The 22,500-nt window shown below is 38.8% G+C and overlaps 1 protein-coding gene, 3 non-coding genes and 2 pseudogenes across 4 annotated transcripts; 1 reads left to right on the forward strand and 5 right to left on the reverse strand.

The window, feature by feature from the left end:
* Nucleotides 1-162: 162 nt before the first annotated feature.
* LOC132150721 (5S ribosomal RNA) lies at nucleotides 163-281 on the reverse strand (annotated as a pseudogene).
* A 1,170-nt stretch (nucleotides 282-1,451) lies between these two features.
* LOC132150543 (5S ribosomal RNA) lies at nucleotides 1,452-1,570 on the reverse strand. Its single transcript, XR_009435772.1, has one exon. It is a non-coding gene; the product is annotated as a 5S ribosomal RNA (ribosomal RNA).
* Nucleotides 1,571-3,317: 1,747 nt separating this feature from the next.
* On the reverse strand, nucleotides 3,318-3,436 carry LOC132150544 (5S ribosomal RNA). Its single transcript, XR_009435773.1, has one exon. It is a non-coding gene; the product is annotated as a 5S ribosomal RNA (ribosomal RNA).
* A 4,861-nt stretch (nucleotides 3,437-8,297) lies between these two features.
* On the forward strand, nucleotides 8,298-9,597 carry LOC132148475 (uncharacterized). The gene is made up of 2 exons (XM_059557167.1): nucleotides 8,298-8,607; nucleotides 8,834-9,597. Exons 1-2 carry the CDS (start codon nucleotides 8,298-8,300, stop codon nucleotides 9,595-9,597), a joined length of 1,074 nt encoding a protein of 357 aa, XP_059413150.1.
* A 5,389-nt stretch (nucleotides 9,598-14,986) lies between these two features.
* Nucleotides 14,987-15,100, reverse strand: LOC132150734 (5S ribosomal RNA; annotated as a pseudogene).
* An 898-nt stretch (nucleotides 15,101-15,998) lies between these two features.
* On the reverse strand, nucleotides 15,999-16,117 carry LOC132151065 (5S ribosomal RNA). The gene has a single exon (XR_009436229.1). It is a non-coding gene; the product is annotated as a 5S ribosomal RNA (ribosomal RNA).
* Nucleotides 16,118-22,500: the final 6,383 nt, after the last annotated feature.

The following is a 22,500-nucleotide window of genomic DNA, read 5'->3' on the forward strand; positions in this document are numbered from 1 at the left end:
GTACTAACCTGGCCCAAACCTGCTTAGATTTGGAGATCAGTTGAGATCGGGCATAGCCAGGATGGTATGGCCATAAGCGAAGGAGGCTGCAAAGAGAGGGCTATTTAAAGATCAGCCACTATAATCGCCAGTGCTTTATATAAGTAGGGAAGGAAACCCAAAAGCTTACAGCACCTGGTATTCCCAGGCGGTCTCCCATCCAAGTACTAACCAGTCCCAAAGCTGCTTAGCTTCAGAGATCAGACAACATCGGGCATAGCCAGGTTGGTATGGCCATAAGCGAAGGAGGCTGCAAAGAGAGGGCTATTTAAAGATCAGCCACTATAATCGCCAGTGCATTATATAAGTAGGGAAGGAAAACCAAAAGCTTACAGCACCTGGTATTCCCAAAAGTACTAACCAGGCCTATTAGATAATTACTGAAAAAATCCAAAAGTACTAACCTGGCCCAAACCTGCTTACATTCTGAGATCGGGCATTGACTCTTTTTTGTTTTTTTACAAGATTATTAGACAATTAGTGAATTTTTCCAAAAGTACTAACCAGGCCTATTAGATATTTACTGAAAAATCCAAAAGTACTAACCTGGCCCAAACCTGCTAACATTCTGAGGTCGGGCATTGACTCTTTTTTTTTTTTTTTGCAAGATTATTGGACAATTAGTGAAAATTTCCAAAAGTACTAACCAGGCCTATTAGATAATTACTGAAAAAATCCAAAAGTACTAACCTGGCCCAAACCTGCTTACATTCTGAGATCGGGCATTGACTTTTTTTTTTTTTTTGCAAGATTATTTGACAATTAGTGAAAATTTCCTAAAGTACTAACCAGGCCTATTAGATAATTACTGAAAAAATCCAAAAGTACTTACCTGGCCCAAACCTGCTTACATTCTGAGATCGGGCATTGACTTTTTTTTTTTTGCAAGATTATTGGACAATTAGTGAAAATTTCCAAAAGTACTAACCAGGCCTATTAGATAATTACTGAAAAAATCCAAAAGTACTAACCTGGCCCAAACCTGCTTACATTCTGCGATCGGGCATTGAGTCTTTTTTTTTTTTTTTTGCAAGATTATTGGACAATTAGTGAAAATTTTCTAAAGTACTAACCAGGCCTATTAGATAATTACTGAAAAAAATCCAAAAGTACTTACCTGGCCCAAACCTGCTTACATTCTGAGATCGGGCATTGACTCTTTTTTTTTTTTTTTGCAAGATTATTGGACAATTGAACATTTCCAAAAGTACTAACCAGGCCTATTAGATAATTACTGAAAAAATCCAAAAGTACTAACCTGGCCCAAACCTGCTTAGATTTGGAGATCAGTTTAGATCGGGCATAGCCAGGATGGTATGGCCATAAGCGAAGGAGGCTGCAAAGAGAGGGCTATTTAAAGATCAGCCACTATAATCGCCAGTGCTTTATATAAGTAGGGAAGGAAACCCAAAAGCTTACAGCACCTGGTATTCCCAGGCGCTCTCCCATCCAAGTACTAACCAGGCCCAAACCTGCTTAGCTTCCGAGATCAGACAAGATCGGGCATAGCCAGGTTGGTATGGCCATAAGCGAAGGAGGCTGCAAAGAGAGGGCTATTTAAAGATCAGCCACTATAATCGCCAGTGCATTATATAAGTAGGGAAGGAAACCCAAAAGCTTACAGCACCTGGTATTCCCAAAAGTACTAACCAGGCCTATTAGATAATTACTGAAAAAATCCAAAAGTACTAACCTGGCCCAAACCTGCTTACATTCTGAGATCGGGCATTGACTCTTTTTTGTTTTTTTACAAGATTATTAGACAATTAGTGAATTTTTCCAAAAGTCCTAACCAGGCCTATTAGATATTTACTGAAAAATTCAAAAGTACTAACCTGGCCCAAACCTGCTAACATTCTGAGGTCGGGCATTGACTCTTTTTTTTTTTTTGCAAGATTATTGGACAATTAGTGAAAATTTCCAAAAGTACTAACCAGGCCTATTAGATAATTATTGAAAAAATCCAAAAGTACTAACCTGGCCCAAACCTGCTTACATTCTGAGATCGGGCATTGACTCTTTTTTTTTTTTTTGCAAGATTATTGGACAATTAGTGAAAATTTCCTAAAGTACTTACCAGGCCTATTAGATAATTACTGAAAAAATCCAAAAGTACTAACCTGGCCCAAACCTGCTTACATTCTGAGATCGGGCATTGACTCTTTTTTTTTTTTTTTTTGTCAAGATTATTGGACAATTAGTGAAAATTTCCAAAAGTACTAACCAGCCCTATTAGATAATTACTGAAAAAATCCAAAAGTACTAACCTGGCCCAAACCTACTTACATTCTGAGATCGGGCATTGACTCTTTTTTTTTTTGCAAGATTATTGGACAATTAGTGAAAATTTCCAAAAGTACTAACCAGGCCTATTAGATAATTACTGAAAAAATCCAAAAGTACTAACCTGGCCCAAACCTGCTTACATTCTGAGATCGGGCATTGACTCTTTTTTGTTTTTTTACAAGATTATTAGACAATTAGTGAATTTTTCCAAAAGTACTAACCAGGCCTATTAGATATTTACTGAAAAAATCCAAAAGTACTAACCTGGCCCAAACCTGCTAACATTCTGAGGTCGGGCATTGACTCTTTTTTTTTTTTGCAAGATTATTGGACAATTAGTGAAAATTTCCAAAAGTACTAACCAGGCCTATTAGATAATTACTGAAAAAATCCAAAAGTACTAACCTGGCCCAAACCTACTTACATTCTGAGGTCGGGCATTGACTCTTTTTTTTTTTTTGCAAGATTATTGGACAATTAGTGAAAATTTCCAAAAGTACTAACCAGGCCTATTAGATAATTACTGAAAAAATCCAAAAGTACTAACCTGGCCCAAACCTGCTTACATTCTGCGATCGGGCATTGAGTCTTTTTTTTTTTTTTTTGCAAGATTATTGGACAATTAGTGAAAATTTTCTAAAGTACTAACCAGGCCTATTAGATAATTACTGGAAAAAAATCCAAAAGTACTTACCTGGCCCAAACCTGCTTACATTCTGAGATCGGGCATTGACTCTTTTTTTTTTTTTTTGCAAGATTATTGGACAATTAGTGAACATTTCCAAAAGTACTAACCAGGCCTATTAGATAATTACTGAAAAAATCCAAAAGTACTAACCTGGCCCAAACCTGCTTAGATTTGGAGATCAGTTTAGATCGGGCATAGCCAGGATGGTATGGCCATAAGCGAAGGAGGCTGCAAAGAGAGGGCTATTTAAAGATCAGCCACTATAATCGCCAGTGCTTTATATAAGTAGGGAAGGAAACCCAAAAGCTTACAGCACCTGGTATTCCCAGGCGCTCTCCCATCCAAGTACTAACCAGGCCCAAACCTGCTTAGCTTCCGAGATCAGACAAGATCGGGCATAGCCAGGTTGGTATGGCCATAAGCGAAGGAGGCTGCAAAGAGAGGGCTATTTAAAGATCAGCCACTATAATCGCCAGTGCATTATATAAGTAGGGAAGGAAACCCAAAAGCTTACAGCACCTGGTATTCCCAAAAGTACTAACCAGGCCTATTAGATAATTACTGAAAAAATCCAAAAGTACTAACCTGGCCCAAACCTGCTTACATTCTGAGATCGGGCATTGACTCTTTTTTGTTTTTTTACAAGATTATTAAACAATTAGTGAATTTTTCCAAAAGTCCTAACCAGGCCTATTAGATATTTACTGAAAAATTCAAAAGTACTAACCTGGCCCAAACCTGCTAACATTCTGAGGTCGGGCATTGACTCTTTTTTTTTTTTTTGCAAGATTATTGGACAATTAGTGAAAATTTCCAAAAGTACTAACCAGGCCTATTAGATAATTATTGAAAAAATCCAAAAGTACTAACCTGGCCCAAACCTGCTTACATTCTGAGATCGGGCATTGACTCTTTTTTTTTTTTTTCAAGATTATTGGACAATTAGTGAAAATTTCCTAAAGTACTTACCAGGCCTATTAGATAATTACTGAAAAAATCCAAAAGTACTAACCTGGCCCAAACCTGCTTACATTCTGAGATCGGGCATTGACTCTTTTTTTTTTTTTTTTTTGTCAAGATTATTGGACAATTAGTGAAAATTTCCAAAAGTACTAACCAGCCCTATTAGATAATTACTGAAAAAATCCAAAAGTACTAACCTGGCCCAAACCTACTTACATTCTGAGATCGGGCATTGACTCTTTTTTTTTTTTTGCAAGATTATTGGACAATTAGTGAAAATTTCCAAAAGTACTAACCAGGCCTATTAGATAATTACTGAAAAAATCCAAAAGTACTAACCTGGCCCAAACCTACTTACATTTTGAGATCGGGCATTGACTCTTTATTTTTTTTGCAAGATTATTGGACAATTAGTGAAAATTTCCAAAAGTACTAACCAGGCCTATTAGATAATTACTGAAAAAATCCAAAAGTACTAACCTGGCCCAAACCTGCTTACATTCTGAGATCGGGCATTGACTCTTTATTTTTTTTGCAAGAATATCGGACAATTAGTGAAAATTTAAAAAAGTACTAACCAGGCCTATTAGATAATTACTGAAAAAATCCAAAAGTACTAACCTGGCCCAAACCTGCTTAGATTTGGAGATCAGTTGAGATCGGGCATAGCCAGGATGGTATGGCCATAAGCGAAGGAGGCTGCAAAGAGAGGGCTATTTAAAGATCAGCCACTATAATCGCCAGTGCTTTATATAAGTAGGGAAGGAAACCCAAAAGCTTACAGCACCTGGTATTCCCAAAAGTACTATCCAGGCCTATTAGATAATTACTGAAAAAATCCAAAAGTACTAACCTGGCCCAAACCTGCTTACATTCTGAGATCGGGCATTGACTCTTTTTTTTTTTTTGGATGGGTACTTGGAGGGGTCATGGGCGTGGCGTAAGTGATGGCTTAAAGGGAGCGCTATTGACGATCTAAATAATAGTTTTGTTTTTCATGCTTCTAGAGGACCAGTGGTTACATTCACACTGTAAAGTTTGAGGAGTGTAACAGCATTTAAATGTGCGAGTGAACCCGCTAAATTATAGTCCTGTGAGTCATGAAATTGCGATGATTTGACATAGTAACCATAGCAACATGAGAACGTGATAACCATTGCAACATTTTGGGGTCTAATAATGTTATGATTTTTGTTACATTATACTTTAGTAATAAGTTTACATACACCTTGCAGAACCTCTAAAATGTTATTTTATTTATTTTTTAATAATACGGATCATAAAAACTTTTTTTTATATACTGCCCTGAAAAAGCTTTTTCACATGTACATTTAAATAGTTTAGGCCTGTTTTGTCTGGCTATCTCCACTAATCTAAACTTTTTTGTCTCATAGTAACTGATAAGTCATTAACAGTCAATAACATGTTTAAACACTGAAAACACAAGGCAATCAAAAATATAAAACCATTACCTTTTGAACTTTTAGCTAATCATATGAAATATCACATTAAAAGGTAAATCAGATAACATCCATAAAGATTACTCGGTACTTGTGTAGTATTTTTTTTTAATTACTAATATTTTACAAAATACCTTTTTACTTCTACTTTAAGTAATAGTAATAGCAGTACTGTTACTTGTGTACATGTTTTGCATCTCCTGGTCTTCCAGTGTTTAGTCCCCTGTACAGTTTGAAAAGAATTAACTAATCTGAATCTGTTTCTGTTTTATTACAACAGATAAAAAGCATGGATTTGGAGGGACACAAGTGCAGTGTATGTGGAAGTAGTTTCTCTGTGAAGTCCAACCTGACTCGGCACATGCAGCTTCATGGTCCAAAGGGACATGTGTGTGAAGTGTGTGGGAAAAGCTTCTCACTGAAACAGCAGCTGAGCAGCCACCAAAAACAGCACCTGTACCCATGCATCCGTCTGTACAGGCAGGGAGAGGCCAAGCTGCAGTGTACGGATGCAGCTAAGAGTGTGGCAGTGGCCCCCAGCAAAGCAGTAGACCCCAGCTGTCTGGATTCTGAAAAGGCGGAGGCTGCTGCAAAGAAAGCTGGAGGAGAAATGTGGAAAGGCCAGCTAGTTGTCACATTCGGCAAATATGCAGGACAGTCTTTCAGGTGGCTGCTCGAAAATGATGTTGGCTGGGTCATATGGCTGCTGTCTGAATATTGCCAGAAGGGTGAGAAGAACGATCTCCTAAAGTGGCAAAAGGAGCGATTGCTGCAGTATGCCAGAGAGTTCCCGCCTGTCACCTTTCATCTTGACAAACGCTTGGAGGTAACTTTGACCCGTTAACTGAGATTAAATTATATTTACTGTTTTGTTTATAAAAAAAAATGTAGTGCATGTGTAAATCAGCACATATTAATGCACCTTCAATAGTAAAATCATCAATGTTTACTCTGCACAAAAGCTTGTGCTTTAGACATAGGAAGTGGTAGTGGAAGTGTAAGTACTTGTGTTTATGTGGTACAATACAACTCTGTATGTGTTTTTCTATAATTTCTTTATTTTCTGCATGAACAGGAGTCCAGGAAAGACAGAGGAAAGAAGGCTGAATCTACCCTTTCTAAGTTCCAGCAGGATCCTGAATATGCCAGGGATGCTGAATTGTTGGCAGCTGCTGGTAATTAACATTTAACACGCCATAACTCTATTTTAAAATTCATATAACATTTTCTCACTGATGTATTTCAAACATCTGACTAAATACACTGCTGAAATATCACACATTTTATGGCACCGATAATGACGACAGTAGGTTTAGTATTTCACTTTAATTTTCAGCAGGGTGAGGGATATTATCAAGCTAGCTGCCCCTTTTTTTAGTGTAACAGATTTAATGTCTAAATGCTTTGTTGGCATTTAGATAACACATACAAAAATCTATTTAATTTGTTTATGTGAAATGTGGGATTTTTTTAATTATATTACAATATTTTTTTACACTATTGCCTATATTTTTTTGTAGCAGCTCTATACTAAAATGTTTGTATTAAATATCATTTGTATTCTCTAAAATTGGATCTGATAACATGGAAAATAGAAACAAACTTTGTTTATTGTGATAATGCTTGTGTTTGTCATTATATTCACATCTTAAGCAATGTGCTCAATACATTTTGTCTGATTTTTTTCTACAGAGACTGTCCTTGAAGAGTCTGAGGTAGCGGTCTCCACACAGCTGACCACCTGGGGAGAGCTCACACCAGCTGTGAGTCAGGACTCTTCCCACAGCCTCAGCACATCTCAGGGAAGACCTTCTTCCCCTGTTGACACCTCTGCCTCAGAAACTGGTAACATCTCGCTCGAGGGCTGGCAGAAATACTGGGAGCATCCACCTTCATCTACACAAGCCAATGGTATAGCTCCTCCTAACATCAAGTGGCTGAAATGTGATGAGATGTATGGTCTGTTTGAGAGGCCTTCCAGGTACAAGAATGCCAAAGGAGAGATTGTGGAGAGAAGGCTTTTAAAGGAGAAGATGGAATTCCACCCTCCCCCAACTCCTACTTCTGTCAAGGGAGGACTGCCCAACATGATGGCCTTTTTCACAACCCCTGCCTTCTTCTGGCGCCCAGTTGGTGTGATGCAAGCCAAGATCCGCTGCCCTAGCTCCAACTGCCCTGCACCACCAGGTGAATACCTTGAAAAGAAAGGCTTTGGTAGTTATGCCAGGCAAGTGTGTGGGATGAAGTACAATTACACCCTGTTGACGGAGAAGCTGAAGTGTTCACATTGTGAAAAGATGAGGCGGGCAGTGAGTAAGACACATAGTGACGCAGACAGTGAAGATGAAGACAGTCATCATGTTCAGCAGTACATTTGGCTGGCACACAGTCCCAAGATTCTGATGAACTTGGCCCCGGCCATCAGAAGCATGTTTCCTGCCATACTGTGTGGGAAGCGTGCTATTGACAAAGACGTGGTTACTCTTCTGAATGACAGGGTCAACAGTGTGTCCATGAACAAAGTCCAGAGAGTGCTGCAGCAGGGACATGATGAGTGGTATGTGGAGCGCCGTGACCTGTACCAGACTCTTCTGTATGAAGCCCACACAGCTGGATCTGCATCATCTCAGAAGAGCATCCTGTCCTTTGTCAAAGCTGCTTTTACCTGTATCCTACCTGCTTTTGTGCTACCCTCTCTTCCTGTGCGTGTGTGAGCTCTATGCTGTTCACATAGCATCAACCGGGTGTATGAGATGCGCACACACAAAATAGCCTATTGCGGACAAAAGACAAATTGTATGTCATGCTGCTGGGCGATGCCCACTTTGTAATCAAAATTAGTTTCTGATGTACAATAATGCATGAATGGTCATGTCTTTCAGGTGTATCTGATTGCATTTGCTGTGCAGTGGAACAGCCGTATGGAATCACTCCGGGTTGCTGGTGGCCATGGCAGGCAGACGTGGTGTATGGACCCGCGGCAGATTCAGCGCCTGAATCAGCAGGCTGATGTGCTCTTCGGTAAAGAGCATGTCCTCGAGCCCAACTTTGCCACTCCAATGCCCTACCCTGCTGTATACAAGGACCCAGACGAGGAGGAGCTCCTTGGAGTAGAGTATGCCATGTGCCAGTCAACCAGCTTCACTGCAAGGGATTACTATGCCCAGCAAGGTACACAATCTTGCATTATAACAATATACATACATACTGAGCAGTCAAATACCTATAAATATCATGCATATTCTATCCATGACAAGTATGTATGATATAGTTCATTTTTATTTTTCATAATATGAAACAAATGAACTGCAGCATTGCCATGTTGTATTAATTAGTCTACTGTTAGTTGTTGTAACTGCCTAGACACACTGGTGATTAGTACATTACATATTTGCAGTTGAGGAAGAGCAGTCCCGTGAAGAAGAGGAGACGGCTGAACAAAGCGAGGACAAGCTGGCAGATGAGGGTGTAGACATGGGTGCAGAGTCAGAGGAGGATCCTATGGACACTGTCAGTGACAAACATGTCATCCTCACTCAATCAGAACAGGTAGAGGAGGAGGACAGTCCTGCTCTGCAGGATGTGCTGATGACCCAGAGCCATCTGCATCTTCCTGGGCTGGAGGAAGTGGAAGCCTTGGCCCTGCTCATTTTAGAACTGGCAGACAACAGTGACCGTCACCTAGTGCCAGCTGACCTAAGGCTGAAGATTGGCAATGCAGTTGGTGCTCTGCATGAGCATGACAGGTCTGCAGCCAACTTTGTAAAAAGGTATGAGTCAAGGTGGGGTTACACCCTGTTTGGCAGATGCTTGGGAGCTGACACACCTGAGACCAGAGCAGCACAGAAGACAAAGTTTTCCTGGATGAGGTACCCTCAGGCAGCCCAGGTGACTGAGGATAGTCGTCTGTTGTACCTCATTATTAAGATGCTGAAAAACCGGCCACCAGCCAGTCATCTCACCTCCCCCACTAAAATCACCAATGCAATCAAGGGCCAGTATAAAAGGATTGTAGACCGAGTCAGAGACGATCCCATCCTCAAAGGTCTCTCCATTCCTCTGCCCAATCTGAATGCCAAGTCCATCTCTACATTCATGGCATGGGAAGAGAAGAAGGCTAACTACAGGGCAACAGTAATGCCAAAGGTGAAACCCCACTAAAGAGTGCTGTCAGAAGAACCAGTGCCAGCAGCTCCTACTCTGCCAGAATCCCTTCCAGCTCCAGATCGACCTCAGGTTCAGTACCAGAGCCTACGTCATGCAGCTGGGAAAAGGCATGGTCAGAAGCGGAAGTAAGTTGTTCAGTTCTTCATGTCACAAGTATGTGACTTTACTACTTTATTAAAATATGTGAACATATCTGAATTTATCAGCTGAATGGTTTAAACTTAAACACAACAAACCATGTGAATTGATAGTCATACACATTATTTCTCATGAATTATACTCATCATCGTATGTATGATTTATTTTTGCAGGGTTGATGTAGAAATGCTTGGGAACCGGCCCATTCAACCTAAACCCCCTGTGGCCACGTACATCCCACCCAGAGCGTCAGCAGCACCTGTCCTGGTAGTGGTTCCTGCACAGCCACAGGGACCATCCATGATGCTCTTTGGGGCATCCAGCAGTCAAGGGTTCATATCTTTCGCACCGCCTCCTGTGCTGACATCCAGACCAATCAAGCCTCATAAATCCATGAAGCCTTGTGGGGCCTGCCAAGTACCCCAGTGTGGTGGGCAGCGCAAGAGGTACACGCCCTCCAAAGACAAGGCTGCTGAAAGTAGCCAAAAAATATTTACCTATTGCCCAGCAACTAGGAAGTCCACCACTTCAGGTTTTGAAGGTGTTGTGTTCAACAGTTTTGAACACTTCAAAAGTGTAGTAGATGAGGAACTAAAAAAGAAAAAAAATAACAACTAGAGAGCCAACTCCATCTGCAACTACATCCCCCAAATCACATTCCCCAAGTCATTATTGCTACAATATCTGCCTCTTATACCAATTCACCGATTCATTATACACCATCTATAAAACACATACCTATTTTCTCATAGAAAAAAAAAGATGTGTTTTTAGTGAATGTAAATATCTGCTTAACATTGCATACTATTGCACTGCATTACCTCATCTCCTTGTATATAGTACGTATATTGTATATTGCTTAATGTGTACATGTATAAATCTTGTAATAAGAATCCTGTAAATAATAACTTATTAGTTCCTATTTTGCTATATTTTCTGCTAAATTACTTAATAATTAAATGTTAATTCTATTCTGTTTACATTGTTACCTGTGTTATTGTTATTGCTGTTGTGCTGTTTATTTATTTCTGATATGTAGATATATATTGTTGAACAAATAAAATAAAAGAATGTTTCCAAATACATGATTCCTTTCACTGCTGTTTCCCCATTTGTCCACTTGATAGAGGTAAAGACTGTCACATGAAACTGTATTGAGTATAAGAGAGGCTGAATTACTTACCAGTAAGGTAAAGATAAAGTCTTTTTCTAAAATTCCATTAAGGCCCTTTTATGTGTACATTTTACATGCTCCCTACAGGGCGAATGGGGCCAATAGAGTGAATAATATCTCAGATATGAGCAAATTACACTTTGTTCAAGTAGCCTACCCTAATATAGTTTCTTAGATTTTTTTTCAGTGATCTTGCAAACATTGTAACTAAAAGTCTCAAGTTTATTTGTAAAGTGCATCCATTCATACTTCTAACAGATATGAGCAAACACATTTTGCGTCTAAAAGGCAAAGGTGGAGGTGTTGCTTCAATTTATAACAACGTTTTTCAGGATTTCTCAGAGGGCAGGCTACAAGTATAACTCGTTTGAAGTAATGGTACTTCATATAACATTATCCAAAGAAACAAATGTTAATGATAAATCCCCTGTTATGTTTGTACTGGCTACTGTATACAGGCCACCAGGGCACCATACAGACTTTATTAAAGAGTTTGGTGATTTTACATCTGAGTTAGTTCTGGCTGCAGATAAAGTTTTAATAGTTGGTGATTTTAATATCCATGTTGATAATGAAAACGATGCATTGGGATCAGCATTTATAGACATTCTGAACTCTATTGGTGTTAGACAACACGTTTCAGGACCTACTCATTGTCGAAATCATACTCTAGATTTAATACTGTCACATGGAATTGATGTTGATGGTGTTGAAATTATTCAGCCAAGTGATGATATCTCAGATCATTATTTAGTTCTTTGCAAAATTCATATAGCCAAAATTGTAAATTCTACTTCTTGTTACAAGTATGGAAGAACCATCATTTCTAACACAAAAGACTGCTTTTTAAGTTATCTTCCTGATGTATCCAAATTCCTTAGCATATCCAAAACCTCAGAACAACTTGATGATGTAACAGAAACTATGGACTCTCTCTTTTCTAGCACTTTAAATAAAGTTGCTCCTTTACGCTTAAGGAAGGTTAAGGAAAACAGTTTGACACCATGGTATAATGAGCATACTCGCACCCTAAAGAGAGCAGCCCGAAAAATGGAGCGCAGCTGGAGGAAAACAAAACTAGAGGTATTTCGTATTGCTTGGCGGGAAAGTAACATATCCTACAGAAAAGCATTAAAAACTGCTAGATCCGATTACTTTTCTTCTCTTTTAGAAGAAAACAAACATAACCCCAGGTATTTATTCAATACAGTGGCTAAATTAACGAAAAATAAAGCCTCAACAAGTGTTGACATTTCCCAACACCACAGCAGTAATGAGTTTATGAACTACTTTACTTCTAAAATCGATACTATTAGAGATAAAATTGCAACCATTCAGCCGTCAGCTACAGTATCACATCAGACAGTGCACTATAGACCCCCTGAGGAACAGTTCCACTCATTCTCTACCATAGGAGAGGAAGAATTGTATAAACTTGTTAAATCATCTAAACCAACAACATGTATGTTAGACCCTATACCATCTAAGCTCCTGAAAGAGGTGCTTCCAGAAGTCATAGATCCTCTTCTGACTATTATTAATTCCTCATTGTCATTAGGACATGTCCCCAAAACCTTCAAACTGGCTGTTATTAAGCCTCTCATCAAAAAACCACAACTTGACCCCAAAGAACTAGTTAATTATAGACCAATCTCGAATCTCCCTTTTCTGTCCAAGATACTAGAAAAGGTGGTATCCACACAATTATATTCCTTCTTAGAGAAAAATGGTATATGTGAGGATTTCCAGTCAGGATTTAGACCGTATCATAGTACTGAGACTGCTTTTCTTAGAGTTACAAATGATCTGCTCTTATCATCTGATCGTGGGTGTATCTCTCTATTAGTTTTATTGGATCTTAGTGCTGCGTTTGACACAATTGACCACAACATTCTTTTGCATAGACTTGAATACTTTGTTGGCATCAGTGGAAGTGCATTAGCATGGTTTAAATCGTACTTATATGACCACCATCAGTTCGTAGCAGTGAATGAAGATGTATCCTATCGATCACAAGTGCAGTATGGAGTACCTCAAGGCTCAGTACTAGGGCCGCTACTCTTCACGCTTTATATGTTACCCTTGGGAGATATCATCAGGAAACATGGTGTTAGCTTTCACTGTTATGCTGATGATACTCAGCTCTATATTTCTTCGCAGCCCGGTGAAACACACCAATTTGAAAAACTAATGGATTGCATAGTCGATATAAAAAACTGGATGACGAGTAATTTCTTACTGCTAAATTCTGAAAAAACAGAGGTGTTAATTATAGGACCTAAAAACTCTGCTTGTAATAACCTAGAACATTGTCTAAGACTTGATGGTTGCTCTGTCAATTCTTCGTCATCAGTTAGGAACCTAGGTGTGCTACTTGATCGCAATCTTTCCTTAGAAAGCCACGTTTCTAGCATTTGTAAAACTGCATTTTTCCATCTCAAAAATATATCTAAATTACGGCCTATGCTCTCAATGTCAAATGCAGAAATGTTAATCCATGCATTTATGACCTCAAGGTTAGATTATTGTAATGCTTTATTGGGTGGTTGTTCTGCACGCTTAGTAAACAAACTACAGCTAGTCCAAAATGCAGCAGCAAGAGTTCTTACTAGAACCAGGAAGTATGACCATATTAGCCCGGTCCTGTCAACACTGCACTGGCTCCCTATCAAGCATCGCATAGATTTTAAAATATTGCTTATTACTTATAAAGCCCTGAATGGTTTAGCACCTCAGTATTTGAATGAGCTCCTTTTACATTATAATCCTCTACGTCCGCTACGTTCTCAAAACTCAGGCAATTTGATAATACCTAGAATATCAAAATCAACTGCAGGCGGCAGATCCTTTTCCTATTTGGCGCCCAAACTCTGGAATAACCTACCTAACATTGTTCGGGAGGCAGACACACTCTTGCAGTTTAAATCTAGATTAAAGACCCATCTCTTTAACCTGGCATACACATAACATACTAATATGCTTTTATTATCCAAATCCGTTAAAGGATTTTTAGGCTGCATTAATTAGGTAAACCGGAACCGGAAACACTTCCCATAACAACCTATGTACTTGCTACATCATTAGAAGAATGGCATCTACGCTAATATTTGTCTGTTTCTCTCTTGTTCCGAGGTCACCGTGGCCACCAGATCCAGTCTGTGTCCAGATCAGAGGGTCACTGCAGTCACCCGGATCCAGTACGTATCCAGACCAGATGCTGGATCAGCACCTAGAAAGGACCTCTACATCCCTGAAAGACAGCGGAGACCAGGACAACTAGAGCCCCAGATACAGATCCCCTGTAAAGACCTTGTCTCAGAGGAGCACCAGGACAAGACCACAGGAAACAGATGATTCTTCTGCACAATCTGACTTTGCTGCAGCCTGGAATTGAACTACTGGTTTCGTCTGGTCAGAGGAGAACTGGCCCCCCAACTGAGCCTGGTTTCTCCCAAGGTTTTTTTCTCCATTCTGTCACCGATGGAGTTTCGGTTCCTTGCCGCTGTCGCCTCTGGCTTGCTTAGTTGGGGACACTTCATCTACAGCGATATCGTTGACTTGATTGCAAATAAATGGACAGACACTATTTAACTGAACAGAGATGACATAACTGAATCCAATGATGAACTGCCTTTAACTATCATCTTTGCATTATTGACACTGTTATCCTAATGAATGTTGTTCAGTTGCTTTGACGCAATGTATTTTGTTTAAAGCGCTATATAAATAAAGGTGACATTGACATTGACATTGACATTTGTTACATTACTTGTTTTTTATTGTTTAATTAAAGCATTATGTTTGTTACATTACATGACAGACATCTTATTATACTTAATAAAACATTCAAGTCAGAAATTCTAGTCTTCATGGTCTTATTCACAAAAACATAAAAAAGAACAGTAAACCATTTCAGAGGTAAACAAGACAATGGTCTCTCTTTCCATTTGGCCCCTCCCCTCTCTCCTATCTCTTTACATTTGGCCCCTCCCCCTCCTCCTCCTCTCTCCTGCTAATCTGTTTACTTTTTTTTTTTTCACGGTGATCAGGACCCAGGATGGGTACTTGGAGGGGTCATGGGCCATTCCCAGGTGGTCTCCCATCCAAGTACTAACCAGGCCCAAACCTGCTTAGCTTCCGAGATCAGACAAGATCGGGCATAGCCAGGTTGGTATGGCCATAAGCGAAGGAGGCTGCAAAGAGAGGGCTATTTAAAGATCAGCCACTATAATCGCCAGTGCATTATATAAGTAGGGAAGGAAACCCAAAAGCTTACAGCACCTGGTATTCCCAAAAGTACTAACCAGGCCTATTAGATAATTACTGAAAAAATCCAAAAGTACTAACCTGGCCCAAACCTGCTTACATTCTGAGATCGGGCATTGACTCTTTTTTTTTTTTTTTTTTGCAAGATTATTTGACAATTAGTGAAAATTTCCAAAAGTACTAACCAGGCCTATTAGATAATTACTGAAAAAATCCAAAAGTACTAACCTGGCCCAAACCTGCTTACATTCTGAGATCGGGCATTGACTCTTTTTTTTTTTTTTTGCAAGATTATTGGACAATTAGTGAACATTTCCAAAAGTACTAACCAGGCCTATTAGATAATTACTGAAAAAATCCAAAAGTACTTACCTGGCCCAAACCTGCTTACATTCTGAGATCGGGCATTGACTCTTTTTTCTTTTTTTTTGCAAGATTATTGGACAATTAGTGAACATTTCCGAAAGTACTAACCAGGCCTATTAGATAATTACTGAAAAAAATCCAAAAGTACTTACCTGGCCCAAACCTGCTTACATTCTGAGATCGGGCATTGACTCTTTTTTTTTTTTTTTTGCAAGATTATTGGACAATTAGTGAAAAATTCCAAAAGTACTAACCAGGCCTATTAGATAATTACTGAAAAAATCCAAAAGTACTAACCTGGCCCAAACCTGCTTAGATTTGGAGATCAGTTGAGATCAGGCATAGCCAGGATGGTATGGCCATAAGCGAAGGAGGCTGCAAAGAGACGGCTATTTAAAGATCAGCCACTATAATCGCCAGTGCTTTATATAAGTAGGGAAGGAAACCCAAAAGCTTACAGCACCTGGTATTCCCAGGCGGTCTCCCATCCAAGTACTAACCAGGCCCAAACCTGCTTAGCTTCCGAGATCAGACGAGATCGGGCATAGCCAGGTTGGTATGGCCGTAAGCGAAGGAGGCTGCAAAGAGAGGGCTATTTAAAGATCAGCCACTATAATCGCCAGTGCATTATATAAGTAGGGAAGGAAACCCAAAAGCTTACAGCACCTGGTATTCCCAAAAGTACTATCCAGGCCTATTAGACAATTACTGAAAAAATCCAAAAGTACTAACCTGGCCCAAACCTGCTTACATTCTGAGATCGGGCATTGACTCTTTTTTTTTTTTTGCAAGATTATTGGACAATTAGTGAAAATATCCAAAAGTACTAACCAGGCCTATTAGATAATTACTGAAAAAATCCAAAAGTACTAACCTGGCCCAAACCTGCTTAGATTTGGAGATCAGTTGAGATCGGGCATAGCCAGGATGGTATGGCCATAAGCGAAGGAGGCTGCAAAGAGAGGGCTATTTAAAGATCAGCCACTATAATCGCCAGTGCTTTATATAAGTAGGGAAGGAAACCCAAAAGCTTACAGCACCTGGTATTCCCAAAAGTACTAACCAGGCCTATTAGATAATTACTGAAAAAATCCAAAAGTACTAACCTGGCCCAAACCTGCTTACATTCTGAGATCGGGCATTGACTCTTTTTTTTTTTTTTTGCAAGATTATTGGACTATTAGTGAAAATTTCCAAAAGTACTAACCAGGCCTATTAGATAATTACTGAAAAAATCCAAAAGTACTAACCTGGCCCAAACCTGCTTACATTCTGAGATCGGGCATTGACTCTTTTTTTTTTTTTTTTTTTTGCAAGATTATTGGACAATTAGTGAAAATTTCCAAAAGTACTAACCAGGCCTATAAGATAATTACTGAAAAAATCCAAAAGTACTAACCTGGCCCAAACCTGCTTAGATTTGGAGATCAGTTGAGATCGGGCATAGCCAGGATGGTATGGCCATAAGCGAAGGAGGCTGCAAAGAGAGGGCTATTTAAAGATCAGCCACTATAATCGCCAGTGCTTTATATAAGTAGGGAAGGAAACCCAAAAGCTTACAGCACCTGGTATTCCCAGGCGGTCTCCCATCCAAGTACTAACCAGGCCCAAACCTGCTTAGCTTCCGAGATCAGACGAGATCGGGCATAGCCTTTTTTTTTTTTTTTCTTTTTTATTGAAATTCACAAATTTACAGTTCAATTTCAATTGTTCACATCAAGAAAACATAATCATGTCATTTTTAAACCTTCAGAACATAAATTTTTACCAGTTATACAAAACCTCTTTTCTATCCCCCTCTTTTATGAATTTATTACCGGTTACAAAGAAGTCCTTCACATCATCTCCCCCATATTTACAGCACATTTCAATATCTCTTGTCATTATTGCTTTGAACAAGTCTTTTATTTTGACTTTTCTCCCTTCGAAGTGTGCATAATTCCGTCTAAGTACAACTGCTAATCTAGCATGGCTTAGTACATAATTGATAAACCAAAAGTCTATTGCTGTCTTCTTCTGAAACACTCCAAATAAAAATATTTTACTCCATCCCTCCTCCAAATTCACATCATCAAAGCAATTCTTTTTTAACAGACTTTTTAAGAAAACAAAAAAATCTTTTAATTCATTACATTCCAAAAAATAATGCAAAAAAGTCTCATGGTCAGTGTTACATACATCACACATCACATTATTATCATTATTTATTTTATTTAGTACCACATTTGTATAGATTCTATTGTGTCTGATTAAGAAGTCATTATTTTCACATTCTATAGTATTGTATTTTATATCCATATTTGACCATATTTTCTTTACATCCAAGTCTTCAAACACCCTACTCCATACTTTTTCAGATGCTGGCACTTTTATTTGATCCATTATAAACAAGCCATAGACTTTCTTTACGCTAATGCTTTTTATATTATATTTTTCCCCGTCTTTCATTATGTACATCTCAGGCAAATCCTGTTGTTTTTTCTTTACACAACTCTTTTCTATAACATTCACCCATTTCGATGGTAGACTCGCTTTAATTCTTTCATATATATTGTTTACCTTTACTCTGCTCTCCATGCCATCCAACTCACACACTGAGTCATATATACAGTTATTTCTAAGAAAACCTGGAATAACTTCATAAATAATATCTTTCACTTGCCTTATTCCGGCTTCTAAGAATTTGGGCTCATACAATGTTTTATTATTGTGTTTAAATTTCTCGTTTAAAAACAAAGGCAAATTTATAAATGTGTGCACCTCTGTGCAATCATACTCTGCTTTTGGCAGGAATTGCCTCCATGCCTCCATCACCTCCCTGTATATGTCTGGCATTCCCACAGTCATTGACTGTTTAAAGCCCATATACCACCCATACTCTCCCATTCTTCCAACATCATCAATGTATTTCTTTAAGAATTCTCTCCAACCAAACTCCCATCTTCCTTCCATATATTTTTTAACAGTTTTTATTCTTATTGCCAACTTTTTTGTTTCTAAATCAATCAGCTTTAGTCCACCTTCCTGTTTCCTCGCCACCAATGTTTTTTGTGCAATTTTAACTCCCTTCCCTTCCCATATAAAATCATGTACAATTTTATTTAATTCATTCATCACCCACTCAGGCATTTCAATTACACTCATTACATATACGCATACCGACAGCATAAGATTATTAACCACAATTATTTTCCCTTTTATCCTTAATTTTCTTCCTTTCCATGCAATACAAACTGTTCTTATCTTATTTATCACTCCAGCCCATGTTATATTCCTTGCCTCCTTTGAATCTACCCCCAAATATACACCCAACACTTTCATGTACTTTTCCTCAACCCTCACACCTACATCAGCTCTTTCTACTTCTCCTATATACATTATTTCAGATTTTTCTCTATTTATTTTCGCCCCTGATGCCTTTCCATATTTTTCTACCAACTCTAAGACTTTTTCCACACTGCTTATTTCCCTTACTGTCACTGTTGTGTCATCGGCATACTGGTTAATTACACACTTCCCTCCATATGGCAACTCAATTCCTCTTATTCTCTTGTCTCTCTTAATTAATGATGCCAAAGGTTCAATGGAAAGGGCATATAATAAAGCAGATAGCGGGCAGCCTTGCCGCACTGACCTTCCCACATCAAATGTATCCGTCAATATTCCATTCACCTTTACACAGCTTCTTGCACTTCCATACAATCTCCTCACCCATCCTACCATTCTCTCCCCAAAACCAAACTTTTCTAAGACCTTAAATAAAAACTTGTGTTCGACCCTATCAAAGGCCTTGTTCCAGTCAATCCCCAACACTATCCCACCCTTCCCATCCCTCGTCATATACTCAATCACATCTCTGATTGTTCCAATTGTATCTGCTATATCTCTTCCAGGAATGCTGTAGCTTTGTGTTGGCTGAATAATGTCTCCTATTACTCTTTTCATCCTATTTGCTAAAACTTTGGTAAGTATTTTGTAGTCTGTGTTCAACAAACTAATCGGCCTATAATTTTCTAAATCTAATTTATTCCCCTTTTTAAAAACTAGTGTTATCACTCCCTCTACCATTTTACTTTGTATTATTTCTGTTCTCTCCATTCTCTTATATACTTCCACTAAAATTGGTGCTACATAATTTTTATATAATTTATACCATTCTGTCCCTATCCCATCACTTCCTGGGCTTTTCCCACTTCTTAAACCTTCTATTGCAGCTATAACCTCTTCTTCCTCTATCTCTCTATCACACCATCTCTTTTCTTCTTCTCCTAGCTCCCTCTCTACACACTTCAATACTTCCTCTATACTTGTCTCATCCACACACCCTCTCATATACAACTCACCATAAAACTCTTGCACCCTCTCCAATATCTCTACATAGTCCGTTATTATCTCTCTCTTTTTTGAATATATTTCATGGATATATGTCTTACTTTGCCTTCTTTTTTCTAAACCCAGGAAATACCCTGTGCACTTTTCTCCTTCCAGTGCATATTTCGCCTTACTTCTTAAAATTGCTCCTTTGCATTTTTCCCTCTCATATCTCTCTAACCTCATATTCACTTCTATATATTTTTCCATGCAATATCCTTCTTCATCATCTACTCTGCTGAGTTCTATCCTCACTTGTTCTCTGAGCTCCCTTTCCTCTTTCATCATCCTCTCTTTTCTTTTCTTGCTATACTTTATGCTTAAAGCTTTAATTTTATTTTTTACCTCCTCCCATATCTTACCAATGTCATTATTGAATTCATCTTCCTCCCAGCATTCCTTCAACCACTGATTTTCCTGAAGTAGTAACACTTTCATCTGTTGTCTATACTCCTCTTCTTCAATATACCCTGCATTTAGTATCTACAACCCTCCACCCACCTCTCTCCTTCCGACTTTGATTCTAAATCTAACCCCATCATGATCACTAAAGTTATTCCTCTGATGTCTTATTTCATCAATATAGATTATGGTATCTCCCTGCACAATCACTAGATCAATCCTACTCTGTTTTAATATCCCTTCTCTCATCTGTCTCCTTGTGAACTCTCTCTTCTCTGGATTCTCATGTCTCCATACATCTAGTAATCCCTTATCTCTCATTACTTCCATTAACATTAATCTTGATTTTTCCCACCTGAAACTCCCTCCTTTCCCAACATCCAATCTACTACATATAATGTTAAAATCGCCTACTATTATGCACCTTCCAACAATTAGATCCTTTAGTTCTTCAATACAACACCTCTTATCATTTTCCACATTCGGAACATATATATTAATTAATCTGAATTCAATACCTTTGAATTTAAATTCTATAACTAAAATTCTCCCTACCTGGTCTCTGTACACCTGCCTTACATTTTCAATCCTATCTTTTTTAATCATTATTGCTACACCCCTTGCATTTCTTGCACCATTATTAAAGTATATATCTCCCTTCCATACATCCTTTACTTCTCTCACTTTTCCATCATCCCAATTCGTTTCTTGAATACAAATTATATCACTCCTATATGTAAATTTTAACTCCTTCAACTTGTTAATATTCCTTAACCCATTTGCATTTACTGAAGTAACAGAAACCATGCCAGCAACCCAAAGAAAAATATATTACTTTTTAAACCAAAACATCTAATACCATTTCAGAATTCACGTACCAGAGCGTTGTTCTTTTATCAGTTCAATTCTGTCCTTGTCTCTCTCCGCCTTTCTTTTGACAGTCAGTTTTTGTAGTGTTGTCTGCATTCTTTGAGGAATCTTACTTTCCTTCTTTTGAGGTACTGCTTGTTGCTCTACCTTTTTCTCTTTTTTAGTTCCCACTAGCTTTATATCCTCTTCATACTCTTCCTCCTCTTCATCTTCTTCATCCTGCTTCTCCTCCTCTTCTTCCTTCTCCTCCATCCTTTCCTCATCATCGGCCTCCTCACCAGCTGTTCCAGCTCTCTGTCCCCTTCCAGCTCCATCCTGTCCATTACCGCTTTCTCCTCCATCTTTTGTAACTTCCATGTCATCCTCGCTCACTGTGCTTTGCTTCTCTGTTTGATCGTCCTCCCTCCTCTCATCGTCTTCACTTTGTTCACCCTCCTCCTCTATCACTCTCTCTGTTTGCTCTCCACACTCCCTTGCATAGTGGCCTACCTTGCCACATGAAAAACACTTAAACTCTGGGCATTCTCGAAACAAATGCCCTGTTTTAATGCACAACCTGCATACACGCACCTGCCTGTCATGTATAACACGAAAGTACTCTGTGCCTCTTAATGTTTCAAACCTGGTTGAATATGGGAGTGAGCGAACTTCATCAGTGAACCGGACTTTTAAGAATCTCGTTCCATCTAAAATGTCAGTTCCTGGCCATACCCGGCGCTTAATGGCAGACAATGGTTTAACTCCCCATTCTTCCAGTTTTGCAAAAATCTTCTGATCTTCCAAATAAACTGGCAGGTTAATAAATGACACTACCATTTCATTGTTCACTATGTCTCTGGCATGCACCATTGCTCCTTTTACTCTAACACCGTCCATCAGTTTACTCTTTGCCATATCATCCTTCATTGTAAGTTCGTATGACCTTTCTCCTCTCACTCTGCATCCCACCACTTCTCCACACTCCTTCTTTACACCTCTTAATAAGTCCATCATAGAGATTTTTTCTGTTCCTGCCACTTCAACTTCCACAGTCAACTCTTTGGAATATTTCTCATGGTGTTCTCCACATACCTCTTTTCTGATATTCCTCCTTTCATCGCTTGCATGCATGGAAGTTTGATGTCCTTTTCCGCTGTCATTATCCATGCTTTGTCCATTGTTTGCTTGTCCGGCTTTCATTTTGAGTTCTTTGTTTGCTGCCATGCTTTCTATTTCCATCACAAAAATAAAACTGTATTTGATGGTCCCCCAAACAGCAAAGGCTGCTGGGGGAACACTGTAGACACAAAATAAACTTTAACTTTTGAAGA

Source organism: Carassius carassius, chromosome 9 (assembly GCF_963082965.1).
Source record: "Carassius carassius chromosome 9, fCarCar2.1, whole genome shotgun sequence".
Taxonomy (NCBI): domain Eukaryota; kingdom Metazoa; phylum Chordata; class Actinopteri; order Cypriniformes; family Cyprinidae; genus Carassius; species Carassius carassius.

Excerpts from the sequence above, each read along its gene's own strand:
- LOC132148475 (XM_059557167.1), top strand. The coding sequence starts at position 8,298 with ATGAATGGTCATGTCTTTCAGGTGTATCTGATTGCATTTGCTGTGCAG. Across the intron at positions 8,608-8,833 it reads GGATTACTATGCCCAGCAAG|TTGAGGAAGAGCAGTCCCGT; the intron begins GTACACAATCTT and ends ACATATTTGCAG.